At 45.0% G+C, this 27,568-nt stretch overlaps 1 protein-coding gene across 2 annotated transcripts; it reads right to left on the reverse strand.

Annotated features, from left to right (window-relative positions):
- Positions 1-307: 307 nt before the first annotated feature.
- LOC124282119 (parathymosin-like) lies at positions 308-27,055 on the reverse strand. Of its 2 annotated transcripts, none has more exons than XM_046718087.1 (4): positions 26,935-27,055; positions 25,984-26,724; positions 1,720-2,014; positions 308-413 (listed from the first exon to the last, which is right to left on the reverse strand). In XM_046718087.1, the coding sequence occupies exons 2-4, from the start codon at positions 25,999-26,001 to the stop codon at positions 355-357; spliced, it is 372 nt and encodes a 123-aa protein (XP_046574043.1). In that variant the 5' UTR covers positions 26,002-26,724; positions 26,935-27,055; the 3' UTR covers positions 308-354. The 2 variants fall into 2 exon arrangements, with proteins under 2 accessions (XP_046574043.1, XP_046574042.1); XM_046718086.1 differs by having other exon boundaries at positions 1,711-2,014.
- Positions 27,056-27,568: the final 513 nt, after the last annotated feature.

Consider the following 27,568-nt stretch of genomic DNA (forward strand, 5'->3'; position numbering starts at 1 on the left):
CCAAACAGGCCCCTCTGCATCATATTCCCAAGATATCCAAGCAACCTATTTCAAAACTGTGTGATCTGTAAGTAATGTGTGTAAACAGAAGCAATGTCATTGAGTTCATGTTCAGGAACTTGACTTATATGGCCAATATGAGTGTTGGGTGTCACATTCTGGGTGTCAATAAATTTTGGAATCCAGTGATGGGATTCAAACCATGGCCCTTCTGGGGACAGACACCTCACTACAGAGTTAAAGCTACCAAGGTAGGGATGTCACCTGTCAGAAGCCCAGCTGCACAGATAACCTCAAAACAAAAGAATTTTACTGCACATAAGTTTAATGTAAATATCATAGTTATAGATGTTGTCATGTTAAAATCTGGAGAATCTGCCTGGCTCTCTGGTACCTCAATGATGACGTCACATCTGAAAATCACAACACTGAATTGTAATTTGAACTAAGGAGAAATAAAAGTCATCGAGTCTGCTACAATCAACTAATTCCATGGCATGGACTGTGGAACATGGGGGATGGGGGGTTGTTTTGTCAAATCCAGGAATAGGTAATGTACAAGTATCTGTACTTTACTGAGAAAGTATGATGGCAATTAGAGCTCCTGTTACATCTAAATACGACTAAGAGCCCTTTATTTATAGTGCCATCTGCATAATACAAACTGATCTCAAGATCCGGATTTTAGTCTGTTCTCATATTTTAGTCATATTCTGACCAAGAGTGAGTGTGTGAGTTTTACGCCACACTCAGCAATATTCCAGATATATGACGGCGGTCTGTAAATAATCGAGTCTGGGCCAGACATTCAGTGCATCGATCTACGCAATTGGGATATGATGACATGTGTCAACCAAGTCAGCGAGTCGACCACTCAATCCGTTAGTCGCCTCTTAGTAAGCATGGGTTACTGAAGATCAATTCTAACCTGGATCTGCAATGACCAAGAATCCCAACAAAGTATTATAAAACAACCGACGGCCAATGACCAACTTGACTCATGAGAACTGCTGTCCCCCAAATAATCACTTGTTAGCAGACATTATATAGTTCTGGCTCATGGATGGGTACACTGTGTAGATGGGGAAGAACATCTTAAGGGGAAGTTTGAAATTGAATGTCATGTAGACTTTGATTTCCATAACACTGGGGATGAAGGTATTTACAGATGAGCAAGTTTCCTTCCAATCAATACAGATTTTCAAGGTAATTTACATCTCATGTCAATAAATGTCACTCTGAAAACAGCACTGTAAGCAAAATACATGTAATATATACCACAAATATAGGGAGTGAAAGAAATATTCGAAGTGAGTGAGTTAGTTTTCGCAGACTTTTAGTAGAAATATGCTTCACACATTGTACCCATGTGGGGAATGAAACACGGGCCTTTGGCATGAGCAAACACTTTAACCACTAGGCTACCCCACCACTCCTAAATATTTGAAGTGATAAATGTTTAAAAAAAAACAGGTGAAAAGGAGACGTCATCTCAAAATAACTTTGGTGACAAAAGGAGTATTTTTCAAAATTCAGAAATCTACTCCACAGCCAATGCAAATTCATAAGGATACATGTAGTAATGGCAAAGAAATTTGAAAAAAAAAGTATTTCAAAAATGTTACAATTTACAAAAATATGAACTTTCAGCTCACTTGAGATAAATACTTTGGTTCTCTGGACTAGACACTAAAGCTGGTAAACATTTACCTTGTGTACCTTTGTTTTTCTTCTTTTTCCTTTTCCTTGCCTTTGTCTCACCAGTAGTACTATCTTCATCCTCACTCTCATTTTCAGCATCATCCACTTCTTCTTGCCCTTCTTCATCACACTCCTCTTCTTCCTCCTCAACCTCTTTCACTTCATCATCCTTATCCTCTGCTTCTCCATCTTTCTCAGATTGCTTTTCAGCTTCCTCCAGTATTGTCTCTGCTTGTTTTGTAGTTTCAGCTCTGCTATGGCCTTTTAAATCTTCCAGATACTTCAGCAAACGCTCGAAAACTTCATCAGACACCTACAGAATAATTACTCACAATGTCAATCATAAAGAAGGCAATTTATGACTCGGACGCATACAGCTTTTTGTGACTAATGGTATAACATCAAATTTACATTATCTTGTAAACTTTTTAAGGGTTTATCAGCCTTACATGTTTTACTAAAATGATATAAAAACATTCATCTCAACACTCAATATTAAAACATTCCTCTAACATCTGTTAACTATGTTTACAATAATGTCAAATTTCCACCCTCCCTACACTGACATCCTGTTCCTAAATGTTCATACATAAAGTGTTATACCTGAGACTTGGTATTTTTTTGCAAATGTGAGTGAGTTGGCTGTTACGTCCATTTTAGCAATGTTCAACCAATATCAAGATGCGGGACACCAGAAATGGGTTTCACACACAGTACCCATGTGGAGAATCAAACCTTGGTCTGCGGCATGACGAGCAAACACTTTAACCATTGGGCTACGCCACCATCCTTGTTGCATATGTTACACTCTCGTAATGTTTTGACTTTTCCAAAAGAGTCCAAATTAACCTTTATTTCAATAATCTTAAAACACCTATGCAATTTAGCATAATTTGCGTGATAAATACAGACATGATTGGAAACTTTATGTGAGTATGTGATTGAAATTTTCAGTGTCCAAATTATCTTTCAACCACATGCTGTCCAGTATTAACAGGACATGAATACTGCATTCTATTCTCATAATTATTGAAACGAATGGGAAATAGCAACACTGACACAAAAGATTAGTAAGCATGTTTGACAATTAATTCTCCTATTTCATAAGTAAATACCACCTAAAATGTCTCCTCTCTCAGTTATCATACTGAAAAACAATACACAGCTGAATCCTTCATGATCTAACATTAGCACAATCAAATCATTCCAGTTGAGGAACTTGAAGTAAACTATGGTTGATGCGAACTCAAAAGGACAACTAATTTTAATGTGTTATGATAGTAGTTGAATCTATGCATTTTGACTAAAAAATACAACACATGGCCGGGTACAAAATGTAATTTTTAGAGTAAAATTGATATTTTATACTTATCCTGACTCATGCTCTTTTGCTTGTCTTCTTCTTCTTGCGAACATAGTGGAACACTTGTATCTCCTTAATTGAAGCTCCCTTCAATGTAAAATCACTAATTAGTACTCACCAAGAGTTGCCTCCCTTTGCCTCTGCGCGGGAAAAGGTGGCGCCACCCTCTGGCCTCATGCTTCACTCTCTCCTGATTTTGCGAGCCCAACACTTGAATTTACAGGAAATCCAAAGTGTTATGTGGGGAGGATGGGAGGAAGCACCTCATGAGTCAGGATAAGTATAAAATATCAATTTTACTCTAAAAATTACATATTTTTCCTTATCCTGACTCATGCTCTTTTGCTTGTAGAATCCTCTGGAAACGGAGGTGGGAAAGAACAGAATACTTTGGATTTATAAAATTAATTAGTGATTTATATATATATAACTGTAATAACCCCCTAACGGGAACTTCATAATGGCACTGACTTAGGATAATTCCTCTACTATAAACAGTAGTAGATACAATGATAGTCCGAGATCAAGTCCAACAAAAGCCTCTGCAAAGCCTTATTTCCCAAATAAGGCTTTGGTCGGACTCTTAGCTCTTACTACCATTACCCCTACTATTTTGAAAAGTAGTAAAATGTCCCCGGCAGCCACAATTCCCCAAGGGAGAAATAGAAATGTATTGCGCTTCCTCCCAAGGGGAATTGTGTATCACATCACACAAAGTTGTGACGGCGGGATACGAACCCACATGTACAGCTTACAGCCAGACTATACATAATGGGGTCGCACCACTCAACCGACTGAGCTACAGCGGACTTAGCTAAAGTAGGTCGGTTTTCATCTATGTCACGTTGACTGGTGGTAACACTGTGCCGTGCAGTGCGATCAATAATTCTTCTCTTACAAACCCTCTCCTGGCCCATCCACTCAAGTAGTACAAGTTAGGCTCGTCTGATTTCATGTCAACTTTATCTATGTTGTAAGTTTTGATTGACCATATTGGGTCAGTGGCTCGCACTTCGACTATCACCCTCGTGTTCCCCAGGCTGGTATAGATACCTCACTAGGGCCCTATCTGGTATCTGTTTCTCCTTCCCACGCGAATGGAGCAGCCGACTCTGCTGCTATTGATTTTAGTTTGATAGCGCCTGCCGGTTTCTTGCCGGTGAGGCGGGTGACTTCATGGTTGATTGCCGACACCACCTTGGGTAACCTTGTGACCCATTCAGTCGATCGTTTTCGAGGGTGGCTATCTCCTCGCGATACTGATGTCCTAATAAGCCAGCCAAAGTTCTATTGAATCTCTCAACTATGGCTTTGGCTGCGATGGGCTCCAACCGCCACGCCTGACCTTTGTATCGTGTTTGGCTAGCAGTTGTGACACGGCACCCATGAACTCTCGCCCGGGGTCAACTTGCAGCTCTGTTGGCCACGCCAGCGGACTGCGTTTGTATATGCGTTCGAATCCTCTGGCCACCAGGGTAGAATCTTTCGTGGTCAAGGGTTCGGCTTCCTTGTAGCGACTGGCTACATCCACTACGGTTAAGGCATACTTGTACCTCTTGTCGTGGGGTAGGAACACTAGGTCTGCCTGGTGAATGCTATTAGGTATGTTAATTCCAAACTTCCTTCTAGGTATGTAGCGTGGTGGCGACAAATAGATCTGCCACAGGGCTTGTTTTCAAGCCACGCTTTGGCTTCCTCCGGGGTACTTGCGCCATTTAAGCCAGCTTATCTACAGCAGCTAGCTCCTTTCCAGTACCCACGCGGGCTATAGTAAATAGCCTCAAACTTTCTCTGGTTCATTGACATATATATATCTCTGTTCTTGGTTCAATTTTCATGTCTCGTATGCTGCGTGCGTTGTTTATCCCATCAATAGCTATCCAAAGCTTAGTGTCCATAGGCTACAGGGACGCCTTGTTTATAGTCAGTCCAGTATATCTTATGACCATCACTTCTAAGTGTGTTCATTTTATGTCTAAAAGTACGGGTCTTGAACAGGGCTTCCTTTGAATCTGGCGTGTTTGATGTGTTGTTTCACCACGCACTTCTTAACACCCTTAGCTTTCTGGATCTCACCATTGTCGGCCTTCAGTATGGAATACATCTTAGGCCTCAAACCTATGTACTTTCGGCAATGGGCGCCAGCAGCACACACTCGTCCTTCATCTTACCTAAGACCTTTTTATTTACCGTGCTGTGTATGGCATGACCCTTTGGGGTAGTCGCTGGTGTCGCACAAATCGAGGTGTTTTTTCCATGTCATCGTTACCGTCCTCGGTTCGAATCTCCATCAGCAGGAAATCCGTGTCAGTGTACAGCACTTCACACCTGTCGTCGTACTGTTTCCTAAGCTCGTTGTAGTAAAGTCGTTACATCAGGTGTTTGGATAAATCGAGGATGCTCATCCCCGTAAACAGGCCGGTTGAATTTTATGTGGCTTTTCTTCATGTGTAGGGCAACTAAGTCATCGGTGAATATCTTGCTACGGTTGAATGTCGGACTGGCTATCAGTCTCCTTAGCTTGTCTTCCTCATTCGACCGAACCAGCTTCACGGTCACGCAGCGTTTCCTAAGGTTCTCCATAGTCTTACCGAACACTGAGTTGTTCATGAGCTTGTAGAGGTTTTCTCAAAGTCACTGGTGGCAAGCTTTGGGAGGTCTGTGTTCATTCTGATGTAAGGCTCCATCCATGGGCTCTGGTTGAACACGAGCACCCTGTGTATTTTGGTCAGCCTCATACCCAACGACAGGTACAGCTGTAGGTTGCGATAGTGAACGATGTACTTGGTCTTATTCATTAAGTTAGGCACGAAGTTTTTCAACGTCTGCCACCCGCCCACCTAACAAGTTATGTTGGTACTCAGACATCCAGTCTGGGTTAACCCTCATAATGTTCGGGGCTAGGGCTAGCTGTTGCGTGATGTGTAATGCCTTGGGGTATTCCAAGTCAACCTCGAGGATATAACCTTTATTCGAATCTGACGCGATGCTCATAACATCGACCTCGTGTGGCGTCATTCGAATCCCCCTGTGGGTAGATACTGGCTCATAGCCCAACCGTACAGGTTGTTGGCGTCGAGTGTAGAATGTGATTGTTTGGCTTGCTTGGATTGTAGCCCTTCATTATTGATTATTTGCTTTCTCGCGATATCGCTTTTGCCATGGAGATCCCACCTCATAAGCCTTTCTCAATGAATAGGTGCATGTCATAATCTGTAAGCAATTCCAACTTAACTCCAGTCTTTTTAAGCAAGGCATCCCAATGACAGACCTGGGCTGGTGTAATACCATCGCGGGTCGAAGTTTATACTGCTTGAAACATCGTCCGCCTAAACGCGTCTCAAACACGCCGGCTAACAGCAGTACATCTGTCCTCAAGTACAGGTAAATGATAGTCACCAGATTCTCACAACCCAGTTTATTCCATACGTTAATGCGGCGTGAGTAATCGATCTTGGGATATTTCGAGTCTGTCAGATTGCTGTAAAATTCTCTGATGGGGTAGTCTGGTCTCGCGAACTTGACCCAACTATCCATGTACTCATAAGGGTACACACCCTTCCTCATAAGCAGGGTCTAGTCTCCGGCGTCTGTGTATCGATCGGTAATAGGGAAGGTATCATTGGCCTTGACCAGACTGTCAGTGATGACAATAAGAATTGTACTGAATCTATGAACCTAAGGCCGTTTAAGCTGAAGGAGATGTATCTCTCCATGTTGTTGGGGATGCATCGTTATATTACCATCGATTTTCGCGATGGCCTGCATGATCAAATGAGAGTCGTACCCTCTCAAGTTGTGAAAGACAACGGGGATGTTTATTATCTTAGGGTTGATTCTAAGCTTGAGGTTACACGCGCTGTGAGCGGCACCTCTATACTTACCGGTTACATGGCAGTGATCTCTCACCGAATCACCGTTAAGTGGTGAGTCACACACGTGACAGTTAGTGCTACAGGCGTGAGCTAGCCTGTCGGCTCGGGTCATACGCATGGGGCGACTGTATACAGTGCATTCCTAATAATTTTTCTTCCTCCTGCAAACACTTTAGAAACCTTTCAGCCGGCGTCAGGACCCTATACACTACCGGAGCTTTAGTTTCCACGTCTGGCGACGACAATGTATCCAAACCCACAGGCTTCATGCTCCTGTGTTTGAGTGTGAAGCTCTCACCTGTGGGTAGAGCATTGGGGGTATCAACAGGTTTGACCAAGGCTTCAAAGTCGGGCGATATGATATAAGGCACAGACATTTGGTTCTTGTGGTTGTCGAATTTTAGGATATTGTCACCTTCCTTAGGCATGTCGACTCGTATGGCCGTCTGCCCCACACCTTGGCAATCCTCCGGTGGGATTCTAATAAATCAGCTCGGCTGAAACCGTGCAGGCATCGCACACAAAAGTGTTTTTCCCAGCGTGTTTTGACTGGTCGGTGCAACAACCTGCTGAGATGTTTTATCCATGTGTAGTGATACTTTTCACCTCGTTGGATCATGAATATATTGATAACTTGGCGAGGGTTTGGGGTTCCCCAAGGGCTGACCCTGTGCACTATTGTTGTGTTACCTCGCGTTGCCCAAAGACATTTATAGCTAGATTATTCTGTTTTCTATTTTAGTTATCTGGGATATGGGGTGGGTTCATCTATACCATCCCAGTTGAGCCCATCGTCTTGGGGATAACTAGAAGGCCTGTTTGAATTAGTGTCAGCTGGAAACAAGGCTGACCTGATAGCTAACCTAAAACAATCGTCTCCTCTATTCCTGGCGTTGACTATGGCCTGTTTTTCCTATAGTAGGGAGGCAAGTCTAGGTATGACCCACCTCTGAGCGACACGTAGTTAGCTATGTCTAGATAGACATTATCGATTTTATCTACAGCCCACCCGACCCCAAGTGTGTAGCGTTCTAGGTATTCTCGTATCTGCTGAAAACTAGTATCGATTGATGCGTCTATGGTCTCTATATGGGTCACGACCTCTTGCCTACCACTGAAGTAAGGCTGAACGTACTCAGTGACCCTTCCCCCCAAATTTCTTATCGAGCGACATTTTAACTGTGATCTGAAACTTGATACTTCCCAGACTGTTTAGTTCCTGATTGACCTTATCAGCTATCAGAGGCTTGATATCTGCGACATCTATATTCCTATCAACATGCATGCGCCAGCCTCTCAAATAGTTACCTACAGCGCGCTCAGTGCGCACGAACTGTAGATCAATAGCTCTATTCTGCTGTAATAGTTCTACAAGCTGTGGTTTCCTCATACGGGAATACCCCCCTAACCCCAAATCGCGAACCTCGGCTTTTAGTTGTTTTACAGTGGGAGGTTTTGCTCTGCGGGGCATGTGATAACAATCGACTAACCCGCTCTCCCAGGTTTGAATAACCCGTGGAGCCCAAAGCTGTTTTGCTTGAGCTTTTAATTGTTTTACCATGGGATGGGCTTCTAAACCTAGTAATCTCAACAAGGCTGGCTTCCGCATTCTAGAATACCCTGTCACACCACGGTGTCTGGCGATTTGCTTAAGCTCACGTATAGTAGTCATAGTTGCGTACACATCTAAGAGAATCAATGTCTAATTGGACCACAGTAAAGGGAGGTAACTCCTCCAACCTTGATAAAAAATATAGTGAGGTCACTAGATGGGCTGTTTCAATCCAGTACTTGCACTGTTGGATATAGTATTCCTTGAAGTTGTGTAGGTATTCCTGTATACTTGTAAAACAATTTATCTGGTGTTGAGTAAGTGATGTCCCCCTCACATGTGAAGGGGCTGGTATATAACACCCTCTTTAATCCATACCACTTCCAATATGACCTGAAATCTGAAGCGTCCCCATAAGTTCAGTTCATCTTCGAATATGTTTTTAACTAGAGATTCGATCTTAAGTTCCACAAACATAGCTTTACGTAGGTGTGCACAATCTCTAATTGGGTTCATCCTGAGGAGGCGCCTACGTTCTTTTATGTAGGCCTTTTTATTCTCGTAGATGAGGTGATGTCTGACTTCACGTTGGCTCGCTGCGAGCTTTACATAGACAGTAGTGTCCTTTAACCCCTATACAATACACAGAACCACGAGTAGTTAGGGCTTCCCATGTGGAAACAACAATACCCTCTGTCCTGCATTTCTTACCACAGGGTTCTTTCTTCCCCATAAGTATGTATTAGCGATCGGTATGGAGCAGGTCTCATGTTTAGCATACTTATATGAGTACTTAGTCTAATTGTTTTGCAACCAAGCGCGAGTCGCTGCTATACCCAGCTATGAAGACCAGTTCACGGTCCATTTGTCCCTTGAATGGTGTGTAGTACTGAGCGAGTGTGGGTTTATTGAGTGGTTCCAATCGTTTACCAGTTAATAGGTAGTATTCTCTGCATTTCGTCGTTGACATCGTGGAATGTTTGAGCGGCATGGTTTTCCATACCTGAGTTGTTCGTTAATGTAATCGATCCTCTGGAGCGTTTTTCAGCGTGCTTTTCGGATTGTGCGACCTGTAATTTCTCAATAATGAAGATCGTGCCGTTTTCTTTCTTCCTGTATTTCAGCAGCATGTGTGACTCTCGTAGTTTCGAGAAGAGGAAATTACTCCCGGAAAATGCCAGGGCATTCACTAACGCACCACCGACCATCATAGCTATCGTGGCCATCCTATATTTATTTCATAATATTTTCAGGTATTATCCCTTGTTTTACTAGGATGTCTTTTGTGGCCATCGCCATACCAAGGTTCATTATGAGCATACCCATATCCTGCAGGTTGAAATCTAGCTTGATAGTTTTGGTCAACCGAGCGTACCCTACGGCTAGACTGGCGACCACGCCACGTTGACGAACGTTTTCCCCTCAGACATTATGTATATGATATAAAAATATATATTTTATTGCATGATATGTGGGTTGACCTCTAATTGCGGGGGTTTCTCCCTTGGTTGTGTATATAACCATGAGATAGCCACGGCAGCAGTTGCGCATACAACCAACAAGAGTCGAGACGGGTGCGTCACTGTGATAATTTTATGTTGGTTACACCACCGTTTTTTACCGGCAGCTACTCTCTTAGGATTCTTCTGCTTGGTGACTGTAGGGGGTTGGGGTTCCCCCAACTTTGGGGTCTCCTCCCTGGGGGTCTCCACCGTCTCCTCTGAAGGGGTCTCCTGTGCAGCATCCATCCTTTATACTATTATTATTATTTTTCCTCTCAAATTGGCAATGCTTTGCCGTGATAATCGCCGCCGTCACCGGGGCTAACAACATACCGTATTTGTGGTACAGCTACAAAAGCTGATAGAGCTCAAAGCGTGTTCGATAAAAGGGTCTTTCTCGAGGTCTTCCCACAAGTAAAGTCGGCGGACTCCTGGGGGATGGGAAGGAAGTGCGACGCAATACCAGTGTATATCTGGGTCATAAAATGATCCTATTGTTTTTGTCATCTCTGCACCTAGTCTAGCCTGCATTATCTAGTGTACAGCTTATCGATTTCTTCTGGCTGACATTTTGTGAATTTTATCTGGAGTGTACTCCCCAAAGTAATGTTTGGCTTTGCCACCAACAGCCAAGCGCCACCAGTTTCTCTCAAACATCATGATCCACCTGTGGTGATTGGGGTACCAACAGTTGCTCTAGCAATTCCTCACTCCATCTTATAATGTGATAAAGTAAGTTTTAGTTTTAACAATATAATATACTATAGGTGAAACAGAGAGAATGAAGGTTAAGTTGCACCTGACGAACACTTCAAATACCATAGCTATAAGTGCTAAGTTTTACTTAGCATTGCTTAGCATTTGCTTAGCATTTGCTTAGCTTTACTTAGCATTGCTTAGCTAAAACACCCTATAGGCCACGGGTTGGTCGGTCTTGAGCACGGAAGCTTAAGCGTGTTTAGTTTCAGCGAACTGTTTCTTCACACGTTCCGTTCTAATTTGCTCATCACATCGTTCTCTCTCAAACACTCTTGAGCGAATCCCTGTCCTTGCAGTGAAATAAGGCCTCCCATCGCCGTCTGCTCCCTTAGGTCTTTCAACACGAGTTGAACTTCTGCGTCAGCGCAGGCGCTGTGATTTGCGTGTCGGCCGGAGAAGGCCAGATGCGATAGCATATCTCTCTTTTTTGTTATCTCGCGATTAGCGCTGCAGTCATCCAGTATGAACAGTGTAGACTCAACTTTAAATTTCTCGTGAAGAGCTTTCAACCAGTCCTGCAGACGTGTTCCCGGATCGACTCTGTGTCTGCGGGTCCGTCATCACCCAAGGTCTTTCCTCGTAATGCGTTTATTCATGCTCAGAGTAGGGCACATGATAGCGATGTGGTCGAACACATCCCTGTAGTACCCTCCAACATATCCAACACGAAAGCGGTCTTCCCAATAGCCAGTCTGCCGCGACACTATGGCGCAGGTGTGGGTCGAGGGTAAATCGATGGCAACTGCCTACTAGATGATAACTGCATGCCGCCATCAGTAGATGGCTTGCACGAATCTCCCATTGTCTATATTAATAATATAATTTCAACTTGCCAGCGGGTTGAGCCTTCTTGGTAATCTGGATGGTTATCCCCTCACTACCGTTGTCTATGCGGCAGCCGCTACCGTGCAGTTTATCGTCATCCGTGGATCGCATGTCCAACCACAAAGCGGCGTACTTGGTGGTCAGGTATTCACCGATTTGCACGGAGGATAGGTCCAGGTCTTTGGTTATGTATGGGTGTTGTTTGATGGCGGTAGCTTTTTTATCTCATCCCACTGCTGGTATGCCCTCATACCATGACTGAACAACTGGTTGGGCACGCCCTCGATGGTCACTTCCACCTTTTCAATCTCGGGTTTGAAAAACTTCGCTGTCCCTCGGAGCGCTCGTAATCCTCCGCAGGGACGACCAGGATGCCTTTCATCGATCAGCGCCGGCACTTTCAGGTTGATATTCCACACAGTGTAGCCTTATCCCGCGACGATAGATCTGTGTCTCAGTATGCCGTCATTACAGGATGGCCACATTCCCGAGTACTTGCCGAACCTGCTTGGCTAGCTCCGGGCTAGTGACCATGTCGAACTCCAGAGATGTTGTCGATGGTATAACTGGCCTCATCACCGTTAAATGCGCACTACTTTGCTGTAGTCGATTAAGCGTTAGCTTCGTATTCAAGCCTATCACCCAGCGGCCTGGTAAAAGGGCGATGTTCCGTCGAGCAACTTCGAAGTCAAGCGGCATGCAGAACCGGTTTCCTTGCGGCTTGGCGATGGCCTTTTCACCGTCCGTGATCTTGTCTAACTGGTCTTGCGTGAAGGTATACCAATGCGACCGAATCGGTCGATTTGCTGATGCCCTGGTACACATCATTGACGCCGTTCTCCTACGCTTTTCCAGAGGTCCCGTAGCAGTGAAACACGTAAGCTGTCGTCGATGCTCAACACCTCGTTGCAGCTGATCTTGATGGTGGTTTTCTTGATGATGGCTCGACCTACGTTCCCGCACTAGCTCGCGTTTATCGTTGGTCGAGGAGTCAGCGTGAGGTTGAACGCCAGTCGAACAGTGCCTGGTACAATGAGGTCATTCACACCAAGGTTTGGAAATCTAACCAGCAGCGTTTGATTCTGGTCTATCTTGCTGGGATTGTTGGTGATGGTCACCGACTGACGCATGGCTTTGATACCTAGGGGCTCTCTCGATCTTCTGAAAGGATCTAGTTTCTACCGTGCATTGTTATATAAATGAAATATATAAGTTTTAATACTAAATAATGGCTGAAGGCGGTCATGAAGACATACCTATGGATGATATGTGGGATGATAGTGCCCTGGCATTTGGGGAGGATGAAACCTCATTCTCGCAAGGCAACGAACTCGTGAAGCAGGCCGTGAATGGGTTTTACGATGGTTTAAAAGGGGATAGAAATTACGTAGAGCCGTGGGGGCGAGACTATGCCAAGTTTACCGTAGATAAGAAGGGCACGCTGCGATTGAGGGCTCACCCGGAGATCGATCTCATGAATAAGCGCACGAGAGAACCGCTTGCCTTATCAACACTCGGCAGTCGCCATGGGGGTGACTTTATCCGCGATGAACTAGGCTTCGTAGATTACGGTGGTGCACAACCTGAAGCCCTTCCCATTCAAGATCTGCAAGACATCAGGGGCGCCACATCGGATCAAGACATGACTGATAACATTGAAAAGCTGTTGGCCACCTACCACGACAAACCCTTACCGGATTAGTTTACGGCTTTCGAAACTTCACGGGGGCTTGACATGGCCATGCAAAACCATTAGCGGACATCTGTGAACAACACGGCCAAACTGGGCGCCGATAGACGACCACATCGCCCATGAAAAGGTCAAACTTCGGTGAAGCGGAGGGCGAGTCTCTGAAAGCCACCATCGAGAGCGAATCGTGTAGTTTGGAAGAGGAAAGGAAGACCGGCTGGAAGCGGCATCCTCCTTCCGAGAGACCAGCCCGATCCCAGGTCAGCCGTCGCGCTGAAACCGTTGATCGAGTCCTCTTTGAGGACACCACGCTAGCTGACAGGATTCGGACCCTGTTCGGGGAGCAAGGGATCACCATCGCCAGCATTCTGACTGCATTGGGCTTCATCGTATCAACCCTGGTGGTGTCAACCCAAGTGGTGGCACACCACCAAGTGGTGGGGGTGTCAAATCCTGGATAAAAAAACTAGGGGAAGCCCTGGCTAAACTGGCTGGTAAGGCCGCCGAAGCCCTGCCCGGTATCCTGGGTAGCATCGTCTCGTGGTTGCTGAACGCTCTTGCTAAAACTGCCACGTGGCTCAGTCAAAACCTGTGGGCAGCCATCGTCGCGTGGCGGTCTGGTGTGCGTGGCGGCTAAGGAATTTTTTAACCAAATAAGTCCCAAAGCTACCCCACCAACCACCATAGCTGTTTTCGCGGTCGATGTGCTGCTGATTGGGCCTGAGCGTGTGCAGGCTGGGGCTGTGGGGTGTTGGTTGAACCCTAGGCTCGAGGGTGGCGCCACTATACCCGTTTTCACCCGGTCGTGGGTGGTGGGACGTGGGGATGTTGACATAGAGGTTGACACCCCAACTTTTGGCCCGCCCGTGGCTATGACTATTTCGTTGTTGTAGCCCACCACTTTTTACTCTCAGTTGCATATCGCTCGGGCCATGTACAGTCCCCACGTCGAACACGAAGTCGACTTCGACCTGGCATATTCCAACACGTCTTGGTAGCGTTTGATGGCACTTTCGGAGATCAACTGGAGCATTGATAGCATCCTCAGCGTTGACAACGAACTGTTTCTGGCGTCGTAAGCAGTCCCCTTGCCTAGGATATTGGAGCTGCGTTACGCGTCGCGCACTCCAACAGCGCCACGTACGTTCGAATCGAAGTACGATTTAACCTGATTACCCCGCACGCGAGTAAACCTCTTTTCGACGTGTCCAGCATGAACTTTTTCCAGTCATCCGCTGCCCCCTGCTCAAACCTCCATACTCTGTAATCCTTACTGTTGTCGGAAAGCCATGTAACGGTCATCCCACTCGTTTGTTGTGAGGTGATGATACGACTTCGTAATCCCATTCTTTCAACTTCTCGCTGGCTTCCACGAGGGCATATTGTGAACGATGGGGATACCCAACCCGTGGTTCGGTCGGTAAACACCAATCCGTCTTCGTGTTTAGTTCAATTAGATTTGCAAATCGTTCGTAGGCCCGTCTATCGTGCTGGTTGTTTACTGCATTCCACGCTTTTTCCTGTGGGGCGGAGCTGATCTCTTTGAGGATACGCCTGACCTGGTAGTACACGTGAAAGCGTGAACACAGACTGACTCAGCGGTCCACGCCGAAGTGTCGGTCAATGTCACACCACACCCGTTGTAGCGCACCACAACGGGCAGTAAGTTGAGTTGATTCTGCCAGAACTGCATCGGGTTTGTTGAACCAAGCGTGGACTACCATAGCGTAGTCACCGAAAACTTATACTTGTCGAACACATCTATGAACTGGGCGTCGAAATACAACCCGGCAGCGACCACGATCTTCATGTGGGGAAATCTATGTTCAGTTTAGGGTAAAAACACACCAGGGGAGTACATTTTAAACTATTATATAATGAGTTTATATACTCTAACATGTACATAACTGCTTCCAGGAATAACGAGCGGTGAGGCCGTTAAGCTGGCCTGCGATCGATAACGGCACGGTCAACTCAACTCTGAAGTAAGCACTCGCGATATCACCTACCTACCGCGATGGACTAACATCAACGCTAGCAACAATAAACTGTTCAGTAGGTGGCTGGCTCGCAACCAGATAACTGGCGGCTACTACAGCGTGTGTTCTCTAGCGGCGAGGTCTTCAAACCCCTGGGAGCGAACTCAAGATGAACGACTCAAACGGCACAGTGGTGTTAATCAACAACGGAAGAAACTCCTTGAGGCTTCGGCCGACCATTGGCGAGGACACTCGGTATGCAGCCTGACGAGATAAAACCAACAACTACCGCCACAGGCACTCAGGTTACCCGACCTAGTACCGTATCGAGAGCTGTGCATTCATCTCAGCCAGGTTAGCACAACGGACAACATTCAAGGGGGTCACCCTTCCACTAAACTGAGAGCCGTACCGGTGAAAACGGAGAAATACAACGACGGTAGAACCGAGTCGTTTTCACCGCGGCAGTATAAGAGGTTAACCCAGGGCAACATCCCTGAGCTGATAATATCGGTGTTAGATATAAATCATAATCTTGTGAATATAGGATACCTTAGCATAACGCTGGACATAAAATGACCAGCGCACAAGGTCCCGGAATGAAGTTGAAAAAATGCATCAATGTGGGGATCTCCGACCTCCGACACGAATGGATTCGACGACCGAGAAGATGGTAAATTGTCACGCCTTGCAACTGAAAACAGCATTTACAAACGCCGTTGAAGTCCCCTCCAATGGTGGTACTAGCAACCTAAGTGATATAGTAGATACCACAAGAGCGGCAGTCAACTTTTCGGTACACCCTAGTCACCACCGGGATGATAAATGGATAATATACCCATCGTTCGGGGCAAACTGTTCGACTTAGACGATGTTGAGAGCAACGTGGCGGCTATCACCAAAATAAGCCATATCGCTTCGTCTTCACCGAAGATGACAAGTGGAGTGTTGTTACCCGATAAAGCCGACTGGTTTCTCAATATTAGGCTCGGCTCCCCTCGTGTTCACGGATAACAAAGACAACCACCTAAACAAAGTCGTGAACAACAGAACCCTGCTCATGGCTTCGTCCCGACTCAGAGGCGTGGCGTGAGTCATCAGCCCACTCGCCAGTATGGCAGCCCCATGCTATCGGGTAAACCGGGATGCAAAGCGTGGTATTGCAGTTGGTGTCTGAATTGAAGGTGTGGTCACCATCCTGGAGAGTCTACCAGCGAACTCAACACTGGTCATCCAAGTCTACCTAGGGGAACCTTCGCAAAATGATGTCGAAATCGTGAAGGGAGTCAAACTCCGTTGGGGGAAACAACACCAGTATCACGTTTACTAACGTTTACGTCATGGTGGGTGTCGACTCAAAACCAGTCTGCAGGGTGTCACCGTGATCGATGGAAGACGATATCACTAACCAAGATCTTCCTACCGACAACATACACTTCATGGGAGTGAAGTGCACCCCTGAACTACTATCAGAAAACCAGTTGGAAATTATATCGTAATAGTATTATAGCAATGTCTTGGCTTCGCCCCAACACTAAACTTTAACGACTTAGGGGACCGCGGAGGATTTGATCAACCTGGTGAGAAGACACCTTATACATCCTGCACTTGAAAGACAACGTGTATAGGCGGGTGTCGTTATCAGATTTTAAAGAGCCTGAATGGTTAGTCAACTTAACCCTCACCTCACCTTATATCTCCTTGAAACAAAATAATACTATCTCCGAGATTAGGAACAACGGCATGATTATAGGATCGTTCGTTCCGGAATCTAGTGTACAAGTCATACCAATACCAGACCACTCGGGCAACATGTTAGCTTCCAGTGGGAGGGTGAAGACAGAGATCAAATTACTCGAAGACCAAGAGGTCTTTAGAAATGTCGCGGAAAACTTCACATTCATCATAGACGTCTATCTCGGGGATATAAGTTTGACTAGTAATTATATTCGCATTATAGACGATATGATGATAGGTTGGGAAGACAGGTGTAATAACCAACGTTGTTGTATTATTAAGGTATCGGGAAACGACCCTTTACCAAGCCTTGATGGGGTTCGTCTCTTTAATGGCCGTAGAGCTAAGACCCCGCTTTTGTACACGCACGTTAATCTAAGTATTATCGGCTTTAAGTACATTAATCGAAGGTTAAATGAAACCCAATTAAAATATATTATAGGGTTGAGCTATACCCCTAAACTATTACCAGAACACTAGTTGGAAACTATATCATAATAGTATACCCGGGTTACATGTTAGATACTACAGGGAATACACAGTTATCATTTAATATATACTCTAACCTACCCCCATTACCTAGGTTTATGCCTCCAGGTTCCACATTAATCATAATACTCTTTTAAAAAAGACGTCATGGGACCACATGGAACCTTTTAGATGGGGTTAGTATCACCCCACCTAATACCGATGCAGGCCGCCATTGTAGTATCGTTATACGACGGGATTCGGGACCTGGTGAGGTGTTGCTACCCCTTAACAAGATCCTATTTATTTCATATATACCAAAATTTCTCTATTGACCTTTCCACTATTCACCTACCCAAGAACGTAGGCCTTACAAACTTCAAGTACATTGATCAGCTATTAACTGATACCCAATTAAAAAATATTTTATCAGATATATTATAGGCACACAGGATGGGGCTGTACCCAGTCGTAGAGGAAGTAGCTAAGACCCTGGAAACCGTAGATGGGTTCCGCTTGAGACAGTTATGTGATGTAAAACATCAACTAGAACAAGACCGCGACACGCGGAAAGCACTATATAAGAAGTACCATAGAGCTTTCAATGCCGTGGACGGTGTTGATACCACCCTTATGACAGCCGGCATGGGACTAGGGGCGGCAGGTGTTGGGTTGTTAGCTACCATCGTAGCTGCACCTATAGTGCTAGGTATTGAAATAACAGCTGGGGTGACAGGGGCGTTAGGGTTGGTGCTTAAATTTGCATCACGCAGACTGCATCGTAAGGCGTTGAAACACGATGAGATCAGGGTTCTGGCCGAAGCAAAGCTGAACACGGTAAGTGAGCGTATTTCCATGGCACTCACTGACAGTAAGATCTCGGAGGAGGAGTTTCGTTCAATTCTCTCTGAACTCACAAAATATGACAAAATGAAACAAGAGATTCGATCCAAGTCTCGTAAGTCTGCTATCAGCGAGGACAAGAAAAAAAAGTACATAGAACAGGAGATACAAAAAGCCCGGCAAGCCTTTATTACGAACACCAAAGAGATCATAGGCGATTCACATTAAACTGTTTCATCGAGGTCAATGTGACATAGTGTCATAGCGGCACGTGGAGCTATACAACATAGATAAAGTGAACATGAAATCAGACGAACCTACCTTGTATTACTTGAGGTATGGGCCAGGCAGAGGACTATTGATCGTAGTGTTACCTCCTGTCAACACGGCATAGTGTCACGTGATGCGTGGGTGTGCGTGATCTACCCGTTAAATTGACCTACTTCAGCTAAGTCCGCTGTCACGTGATGTGTGGGTGCGCGTGATCTACCGTTAAATTGACCTACTTCAGCTAAGTCCGCGGTAGCTCAGTCGGTTGAGTGGTGCGACCCCATTATGTATAGTCTGCGCAAGCTGTACATGTGGGGTTCGTATCCCGCAGTCACAACTTTGTGTGATGTGCACGGTGAGAGACACAATTCCCCTTGGGAGGAAGCGCAATACATTTCTATTTCTCCCTTGGGGAATTGTGGCTGCCGGGGACATTTTACTACTTTTCAAAATAGTAGGGGTAATGGTAGTAAGAGCTAAGGGTCCGACCAAAGCCTTATTTGGGAAATAAGGCTTTGCAGAGGCTTTTGTTGGACTTGATCTCGGACTATCATTGTATCTACTACTTAAACCATAAGTTTATACATTGCCATAGATGGGGTATTACAATAATAATATACTATGATAATAGCAAATAAAGATATAAAAGCGACTCCGAGAAGGAGAAGCTATACAACTGAACATAATCATCAGTATAAGCTTAAAGCTGAGTAGACTTAAGCTAAGTATATACATAGCCCTAAAACTCCGTAGAGTTATAAGCTGGATAATACTGGTATGAAATATACATAATAATCTCGTTAAGACTATGTGTTAACGTCTCACGAGGGACTGTCAACTGCTGTGCGAGGACCAAGGACCGAAATGGTGAATACCTGAGAGGCGTCCTCGGTGGTGATATCTCTCAGATAGTGATTAGCAAACACCATGTTAGATTTCCAAAAGCATCCTTCCATGATTGTATTCAATGAACAGTTACCGTGTAGAGCTGTGTGAAGCCAATGCCCTGATCTCATGGGATTTGATGCTGTTGGAGGGTCGAGTCCTGCTGCCTTGTAGTATGACAGTTCTTATCCATATAGATATGGTGGTGCGAGACTTCTGTCTGAGTTGTTGCCCGATAAGGGATGAATAATCGTTTGAGAAATCGTTGCCTTGTTTTGGAACGTCGTAAGTAGATTTTGAGAGCTCTGACTAGGCATAGAGATAAGTCCAGTGTATCTTGATATCCGAGAATCGAGGAGAGTGCAGGAATATGGAATAATCTGTCTGGTTGACCTGGCAATTGATTTTTGGCGATGAAATCCCATCTTAATCCCAGGTGCGCTGTGTTTTGATTGTCATCAAACTGTATCCTCTCATAATCTAGTGCATGAATTTCTGACATCCTGGCTGCCGTGGCTAGAGATAACAGGAAAAGCGTTTTCTGTGAGAGAAATTCAAAAGTTGTCGATTCCAATGCACTATATTCAGATCCCAAGCTGGGACGTGGAATTTCCGCTTCTGATCCTCCAATCGGAAAGCACGTAGTAAGGCCAGTAACTCTGGCGTCTTGGTTAGCTTGACACCCGTTCTCATAGTTATCACAGAACTAAGCGCGGCAAGATATGTTGATAATGTCGAGCCTTTTAAATGTTTGTTTTAGCGTAGGTAACACAAATAATCTGCCACTTGTGGATGTGTAGCTTCTCTCGCTGTAAATCCCTTATTTGCTGCGTAACTTTCGAAACTGTGCCACTTGTCGTCGTACAAGTTACGTGTAGAATAAGCGCAAGCAAAGCGTGACTGCTTTTGCCGCTCTGGTTGAATACCCTCTCTTGTTTAAACACATTTTAATACAGTCCATACGTGAAGTTGGAATACTTGTGGGCTTCCATGCACCTGTTTGGTGTGTGGATGTACTAATAGATTCGAGTGCTTTGGTAGCTCTAGTGTTGGTTGTCCGAGTTCTTGAATTAGAATGGGAAACCACATTCTGGCTGGCCAGTAGGGCGCGACCAAAGTGAGTTGTAGGCTCTGTGTTTGTCTGATTTTCTGTAACACTTGAGGGATTATTGCTGGCGGCGGAAACGCATACGCATTGAAGCCTTCCCATGATATGCTTAGAGCGTCCGTTGCCCATGCTTGTGGGTCCGGGACTGGTGATACGAATGTCGGTAGCTGATTGTTGAAGCGTGTGGCAAATAGATCTACTAGCGGAGCTCCTATTTGCTTGATAATCTGTGCAAAAATCTCTGTATGGAGCATCCATTCTGTCGGTGACGGTAGATGTGGCCTAGAGAGTGCGTCTGCTAGTACATTCTTGGCTCCGGGAATGTGACATGCTCTGACATGTAAGTTGAGATCGTCGATTAGATCTAACAGTTGAAAGCTTAAAGTCAATAGGTTCAGTGATCTCGTTGAGCCTTGTTTGTTCACATAAAACGCCACTGTCGAGTTGTCGGTATGAATCATCAGATGCGCATTTTGTAGAATGGTGCTCCAATGAAGTATGGCGTTGATTACCGCTTTCATTCTTCTAACATGTTTATATGGAGCTTGCTTTCTTGCTGATTCCATAACCCTGAAGCCGTCCGGTTGGCGAGATGAGCTCCCCAACCCTGGAGCGACGCGTCTACATATAGATGGGTTTTGAATTCCTGCTCTGTTAAACAAATACCTTCGCAGACATTCGACCTCCTGGTCCACCATAGTAGATGAGGTCTGAGATGTTTCGGTAGACTGAATGGTTGTAGGTCGTTGAGATGTGCATTGATGAAGACCTGTAACGGACGTAACTGTATTCTGCCTCTGGCTGTCATGTCTTGGGCTGACGTGAGGAGACCCAACAGGCTCTGCCAATGTCGTAGTGGTAACGGAGAGAGTAGGGCTAGAGGAATGGTCTGTTGGATCTTGAGCCATCGGTCTTCTGGCACGACGATACGGTTGAGAGTCGTGATAAATCGAATGCCTAGAAATTGCAGATCTTGCGATGGTACTAGGTCCGACTTGAGTAAGTTTACTAACCATCCTAGCTGTGTTAGTTTAACTGTAGTTTGAGATGCTGTGGATCTTGATCTACTTGTATCCTGTCGTCGAGGTAGAACGCACTGCGTAGCCCTAGACGATGTAGATAGGTGACGATAGGTTTCATTATCCTCGTGAATAGCCAGGTGGCTGATGATATGCCGAATGGGAGTACTTTCCATTGGTAATGCAGCCCGTCTAGTGTAAATCGTAGGTATTTCCTGGATTCGGGATGTATCGGGACGTGTAGATATGCGTCTTGCAGATCTATACTGGCCATGTAATCCATGGGACGAATCAACTGCCGTAACTGAGGTAGATGTATCATGCGAAACTTTGGCGGTTTGCGTGGATAATATCTGTTGAATATGCTCATGTTGTAAATGAGTCTGTATTTCTCCTTGGAGTTTTTCTTGGGTACTAGGAAAACTGGGGAGTAGAAGCCTGGTTCGACGTTTACTTGATCTAGTACTTCTATGGCCTGTTCGGTTAAGAGCGATGTAACAGCCTCTCTTAACTTTGGTAGTTGTTGTGCCTGGAAGTCGAACTTGTGAGGGTTGACTGTCAGCGGAGGCGTGGCCTGTAGTGGGATACGATATCCGTGTTGAAGAATGTTGGAGACATAAGGGTCTTGTAACATTCCCCAGTTCTCCCAGTGTAGTTGAAGGCGTCCACCCACTTGTGACGGTTGTACTGGAACGGCTGGGGGTGGAAGACTCCAGTCGTTCCGAACCTGTCTTTCAACGTTTATAGTTGCGGGAACCTCTGGGTGCCCTGCCTCTTCCTGATCCTCCTCTATAGTTGCCATATGGGCGACGAAAAGAATCTTTTCCCCTGGAGCTGGCCATCTTCCTATCCCGTGCTCTCTGTAATCCAGTGAATTTAGATCTCCCTGAATATCTTTGTGAAGTCTGCCTGATGACGCTGGCTAGCATGTCCATCGACTTAATCATAAGGACTTCTCTGGAATCCTTAGTGACTTCCTTGGAGACTTTCTCTATTCCTCCGTCAAAGATGGATGGAGAGGACCACGGGGCTGTATAGAGTGGAGCTGTAAACTGCTCACCCCAGCTGCAGGAAGCGAGGAGGCCTTGACGACGAGCTAAGGTTAGCTGCTGAGACTGATGTGAGATGATCTGTTAGGAACTGCTGGTCCTTCTTTTGCATCAGTAGGGCCGAGTAGATCATCCTATCATCTTCAGAAGTCAGTGTCACGCGAAATCTGGTGATAAGAGTCTCATTGATCGCTCTAGATCTATTAAGGCCAAAGAACATGCGCCTCGTCATGGTTTCTATCTGCACCAGCTTGCGATCGTCAATCTTGTAGTTCTTATTCTTGACATCGCTGATCAGCTTGTAGTTGTCATCGATGTCTTGTGCCTTGAGGAAGGGGTCCATGTTATGAGTTGAAAACTTCTTTGCGTGAAAGTTCGGTAGGTGTGGCGTCTGAACTTTCGTGGCTTTATGGAAGGCTGTATCTAGATTCTGTGGTACCGCTGCAATCGGGTCGATCGGAGGTAAGGTGACGGCGTCTGCATTGTCCTCCTTCATCAGGTAAGTAAGCGCCGAGTTACCACTCTTGGAAGGTGAAGAAAGGTCTAGGTTGTTTACCATCCAATATCGTATCTCAGCGTCTGAGAAAATGATGCCTCCATCATCTTCTACCCCGGGATCGCTGATGAGAGGTTGATGCTCTTCAGATGGTGGACTGTGTGCTTCTACCACTGTGCCGGGTGACGTTAGGGGAGACCTGACTGTGGACTTCTGTGCAGACCTGTGTGGTGACCTGCGAGGAGATCGACGTGGTGATGTACGAGGAGATCGGCGCGGTGAACGGTGAGGTGATCGGCATGGAGAATGGCGAGGGGATCGTCTTGGTGAGGGCCCTGACGATCTGCGTCTATGGGTTGACCTTCGCGGAGATCTGTGAGGTGAATGTTGATAGCTTCGCGGAGCTCTTGTGGAGTCCCTCGATGTCCTTCTGGACGAAGATGATTTGGAGCCTGATAAAGGTGCCCTTCGCGAAGGCCTTCGCGAAGCTTCCTCTGCATCCGGTCCTGGGGAACGGCGACTTGACCTTCGCTAAGGCTTCCGTGAAGTCTGGTGGTCTGAGTCCGCATCTAAGGATGAAGCCGAGGAAGGTGATGATCTATCCCGCCTTCGCGAAGGCTGTACATCTGGGTCCTTCGTCGAGGTGGTCTGTGACTTCCTTCGCGAAGGTGGCTTCGTCGTGGCCGCTACGTTGACGGGGTGGTCCCTCTGGGGTGTCGTCTGCGTTGGAGCCTTCGCGAAGGCTCGGGCCCTTGGCTGGTTGTTTCTCCAGTCTGTAGTGGTCCTCCATCATGATCATGATTTTCCGCATCAGTTCATCTGGGACGGTCTGCGACGATGTAGTCGGTGCCCTCTCTGCGATGTTAGCGGCATTGGTGTAGACACATCAGGCTGCATGGCGATCTCTGCTGACGTCACTGTAGATGTCACCGGTCGTTTCTTGTGGCGTAGGTCGGGGATGATGATCGGCTGATCATTGTAGAGGCCCAGTTCGGCGGCTGGAACGATCTCGGCCGAGAAAGTTCTTGACGACTTCGTAGACTTCCCCTTGGAGGTAGACGCTGCCCTGGGGGTACGGAGTCTGCGTTGAGTAGACGTCGAGGCCCTCTTAGACTTTGGCTGCGATGACGGGATGTCTGGGGAGGCAGGACGCTTCTTGGAGGCGGCGGACTGCATCCCACGCCCCTCCTCCGAGGGAAACTCTAGCGGAACACCAGACGGGAGGGGGTCGACCAACAGCAGCTGACTGGCTAGGGGTTCCGATGTATCGGCCATGTCTAACCCTTGTTTGCGTGACCTATCTGCTGCACGTCTCAAGACGCAAAGATGATATTTATTAAAAGCAGAATTAGATAGATTAATGCAGTAACTGCAACGTGAATCAAACGCACAAGGCGTAGAACAACTAGGGCATATTACATGCGGGTCAGCAGCAGAAAAACGTAATCTACAAATAGTACAGATTTTCATCAACGTAAAACTATCTGAACAATCAGGAACTCACGTGAATAAACAGTAGAAATACGATTAATTATCAATACATATTAATGAAGGATACTAGCTATACCTCTATAGTAACCTATAGGAGGTAACTAACTAAGAATAACCAAAGGATATAGTGTGTAAGGAGACACAGGCGCTCTCACATCCTGCTCACTGGGCGAAGAAGGAGAGAGTGAAGCATGAGGCCAGAGGGTGGTGCCACCTTTTCCCGCGCAGAGGCAAAGGGAGGCAACTCTTGGTGAGTACTAATTAATGATTTTACATTGAAGGGAGCTTCAATTAAGGAGATACAAGTGTTCCACTATGTTCGCAAGAAGAAGAAGACAAGCAAAAGAGCATGAGTCAGGATAAGGGAAAATACAGGTTTGTCATATCCATCAGTTAGTTCATTTTGTCATAGCAATCAGTTAGTTCATTGCAGCATGTCTGTGTATCTATTTTTAACAGGCACTGTGCACGTGCAATCTTATGTCACTTGCTGTAGAGTAACAGTACGTATTCAATGTTTGACATTTCCCTAGGACCGCCATTTTGCAGCATGACACCCCTACAGTTGAAGGCTTTTATAGTCCGTTTGGCTCAAAAGCGGACCGATGAATTGCAATCTAACTCGAAAACTAATAAACATAAAATACTCAATGAAACACTGATCATAATCAAAGCGTCAGACCAACTCTATGAGGCTTTTGCAGAATTTATGTCCTGTAATAAAAAGTTGTTTAACAAACTATCATTAAAATATTGACACTGTTCACTATTTGTTACGAGAGAGGAGTGCAGAGAAAGGGACAGCCGGTGTGCGAGAAAGGATGGAGACGGCACAGCACAGGTTAATGGATCAATAACTTTGTCGGCACTTAGCGCGTGCTTCTCTAACATCTGGCTGTCCTTTCTCTGCACTCCTCCTCGTAACAAATAGTGAACTGTGTCAAAATTTTCATGATAGTTTGTTAAACAACTTTTTTTGAATCTTAGGAAAAAAATTCTGCAAACAAATCACAGAGTTGGTCTGATGTTTTGATTATGATCAGTGTTTCATTGAGTATTATATGTTTATTAGTTTTCGAGTTAGATTGCAATTCATCGGTCCACTTTTGAGCCAAACGGACTATAGTCCCTTGGACTCCCAAAAGATATATCCCACAAAAACTTGACATGTTAAAGTTCCTTCAAGTCATAATATGACTGTAATACTTTTGGCCCATTTAGCCAATGAGAGGATGTAACAAGGGTTTCATATTTTATTTTATGTTTCTGAGTGTGGCCTTTGGTTCCAGTCTGTGCAATGAATAAACCAAAATATTCAGTGATTAATTTTGCTAATAATTTGGAAGTAAAGTCCATCCACTCACAACTCACCATGTTGATATCATACATGTGTCCCAGCAACCAGACCTGACGAACCTTCTGGAAGCCACACAGCTCGATGATAGTACCACTGATTCAAGTATGTCAAGGCAGCATCTTTTGCAACAGTGCTTTCTATTTTCTTTCCCTTGTTAGCTTTCTTTAGCTGCCTCTTCTTTTTCATTCTCTCCCTTTTCTCTTCTTTCATTTTCTCCAGTGCAATTTCTTCAGGTGTTTTGGGGACTGTTACTGGTTGCTCTTCCTCTTTCAGATTTTTAGATTTCACAAGCTTGAGAAATTCTGGAACTTTGTCTTTAAATTTGTCCTTCCGTTCTCTTCTCTTTCTCTCCTTTTTCATACCATGATCCTGGTGTTGCTTCACACATTGATCACCATCTTGACCTTCAGATTGGGATTTTCTTTTCTTAGCTTTACTATGTTTACCATCTGTAACCCCAACATCTTCTTTCATCTCTTCAACAGTCTCATTTTCAGAATGTTTTTTTGTCCTATGCTTCTTTGTTTTAGAATGACTCACACTAACAGCAGTATTTTCATCATTCTCTGATGAAAATTTCTCTTTTCTTTTCTTGACCTTTCTTTCTTTTACAATATCATCAGATTCCTGGTGTGCTTCTGACAGTTTTTGCCTTTTCTTCTTTTTGGTCCTCTGTTGGCTTTCTTTCACAGTGTTTTCTAAAGACATGTTTACTTGACTGATGTCATGAAACTTTGTTGTTTCAAATTATAAATCTGAAACGAAATGCTAACATGAGTTATAATCATACACACAGACCTGTGAATTCGTTGTGTACAATACTGCAGTACAGCTACATCCAACTGTCATGAGCATCATAGATTTAATTACAGACATTGATCCTAAACTGCCACAACGCTATGAACAATGTACGTACATTAAACATTAATTGTATGACATGTATAATTTGTCTGGAAACTACTTACGTTTCTGTGATAACGTCTTCGTTGTGTTTTATGAACACTTTCAATGTTAATGAGTAACACGGTCGCCAGTGTGAACACGTGCTATATAGCGGAAGTAAACATTACTTACACGAAAATAATAGAGTTGTCTCCCTTACGAACACGTACAGACTCGGGCAAAAACAAGCGCACGCTATGGATAGGTTATTTTGAACTACATTTTCTTGCAGTTTTTTACTGTCAAGTATACAATTATCATAGACAATGCTGTTGCCAGACAGCTGAAGTAGGTTTAATAACACAACGTGATAGTTTGTTATGATGCTCAGAGGTATTTCCGTCTTGGAAATACAAATGTAGTACATTTAGTGAATTTCGTGACATTTAGAAATCAGTTTCCACTCGTTGATGAGAGTATCAATAATGCTTTATTATTTCGCACAGTTTGGAAAGAACAGCCTGGTGCCCTACCCGTATCCAAATAAATTTGGACAGGTCGTGAACCTCAAATCTTCATGTCCTTACTTCATTTGTTTCACGAAAGTCGCGCAAATGAAAAACATATGAGCATCTTGTAAAACTTGAAGATTCCATCGTGCATACTTGACATGTGATGGAGAAGATTCAACATTTCTTTGTGAGATCCTATGGCATT

Source organism: Haliotis rubra, unplaced genomic scaffold (assembly GCF_003918875.1).
Source record: "Haliotis rubra isolate DU_JTF1 unplaced genomic scaffold, ASM391887v1 Scf293, whole genome shotgun sequence".
Taxonomy (NCBI): Eukaryota; Metazoa; Mollusca; class Gastropoda; order Lepetellida; family Haliotidae; genus Haliotis; species Haliotis rubra.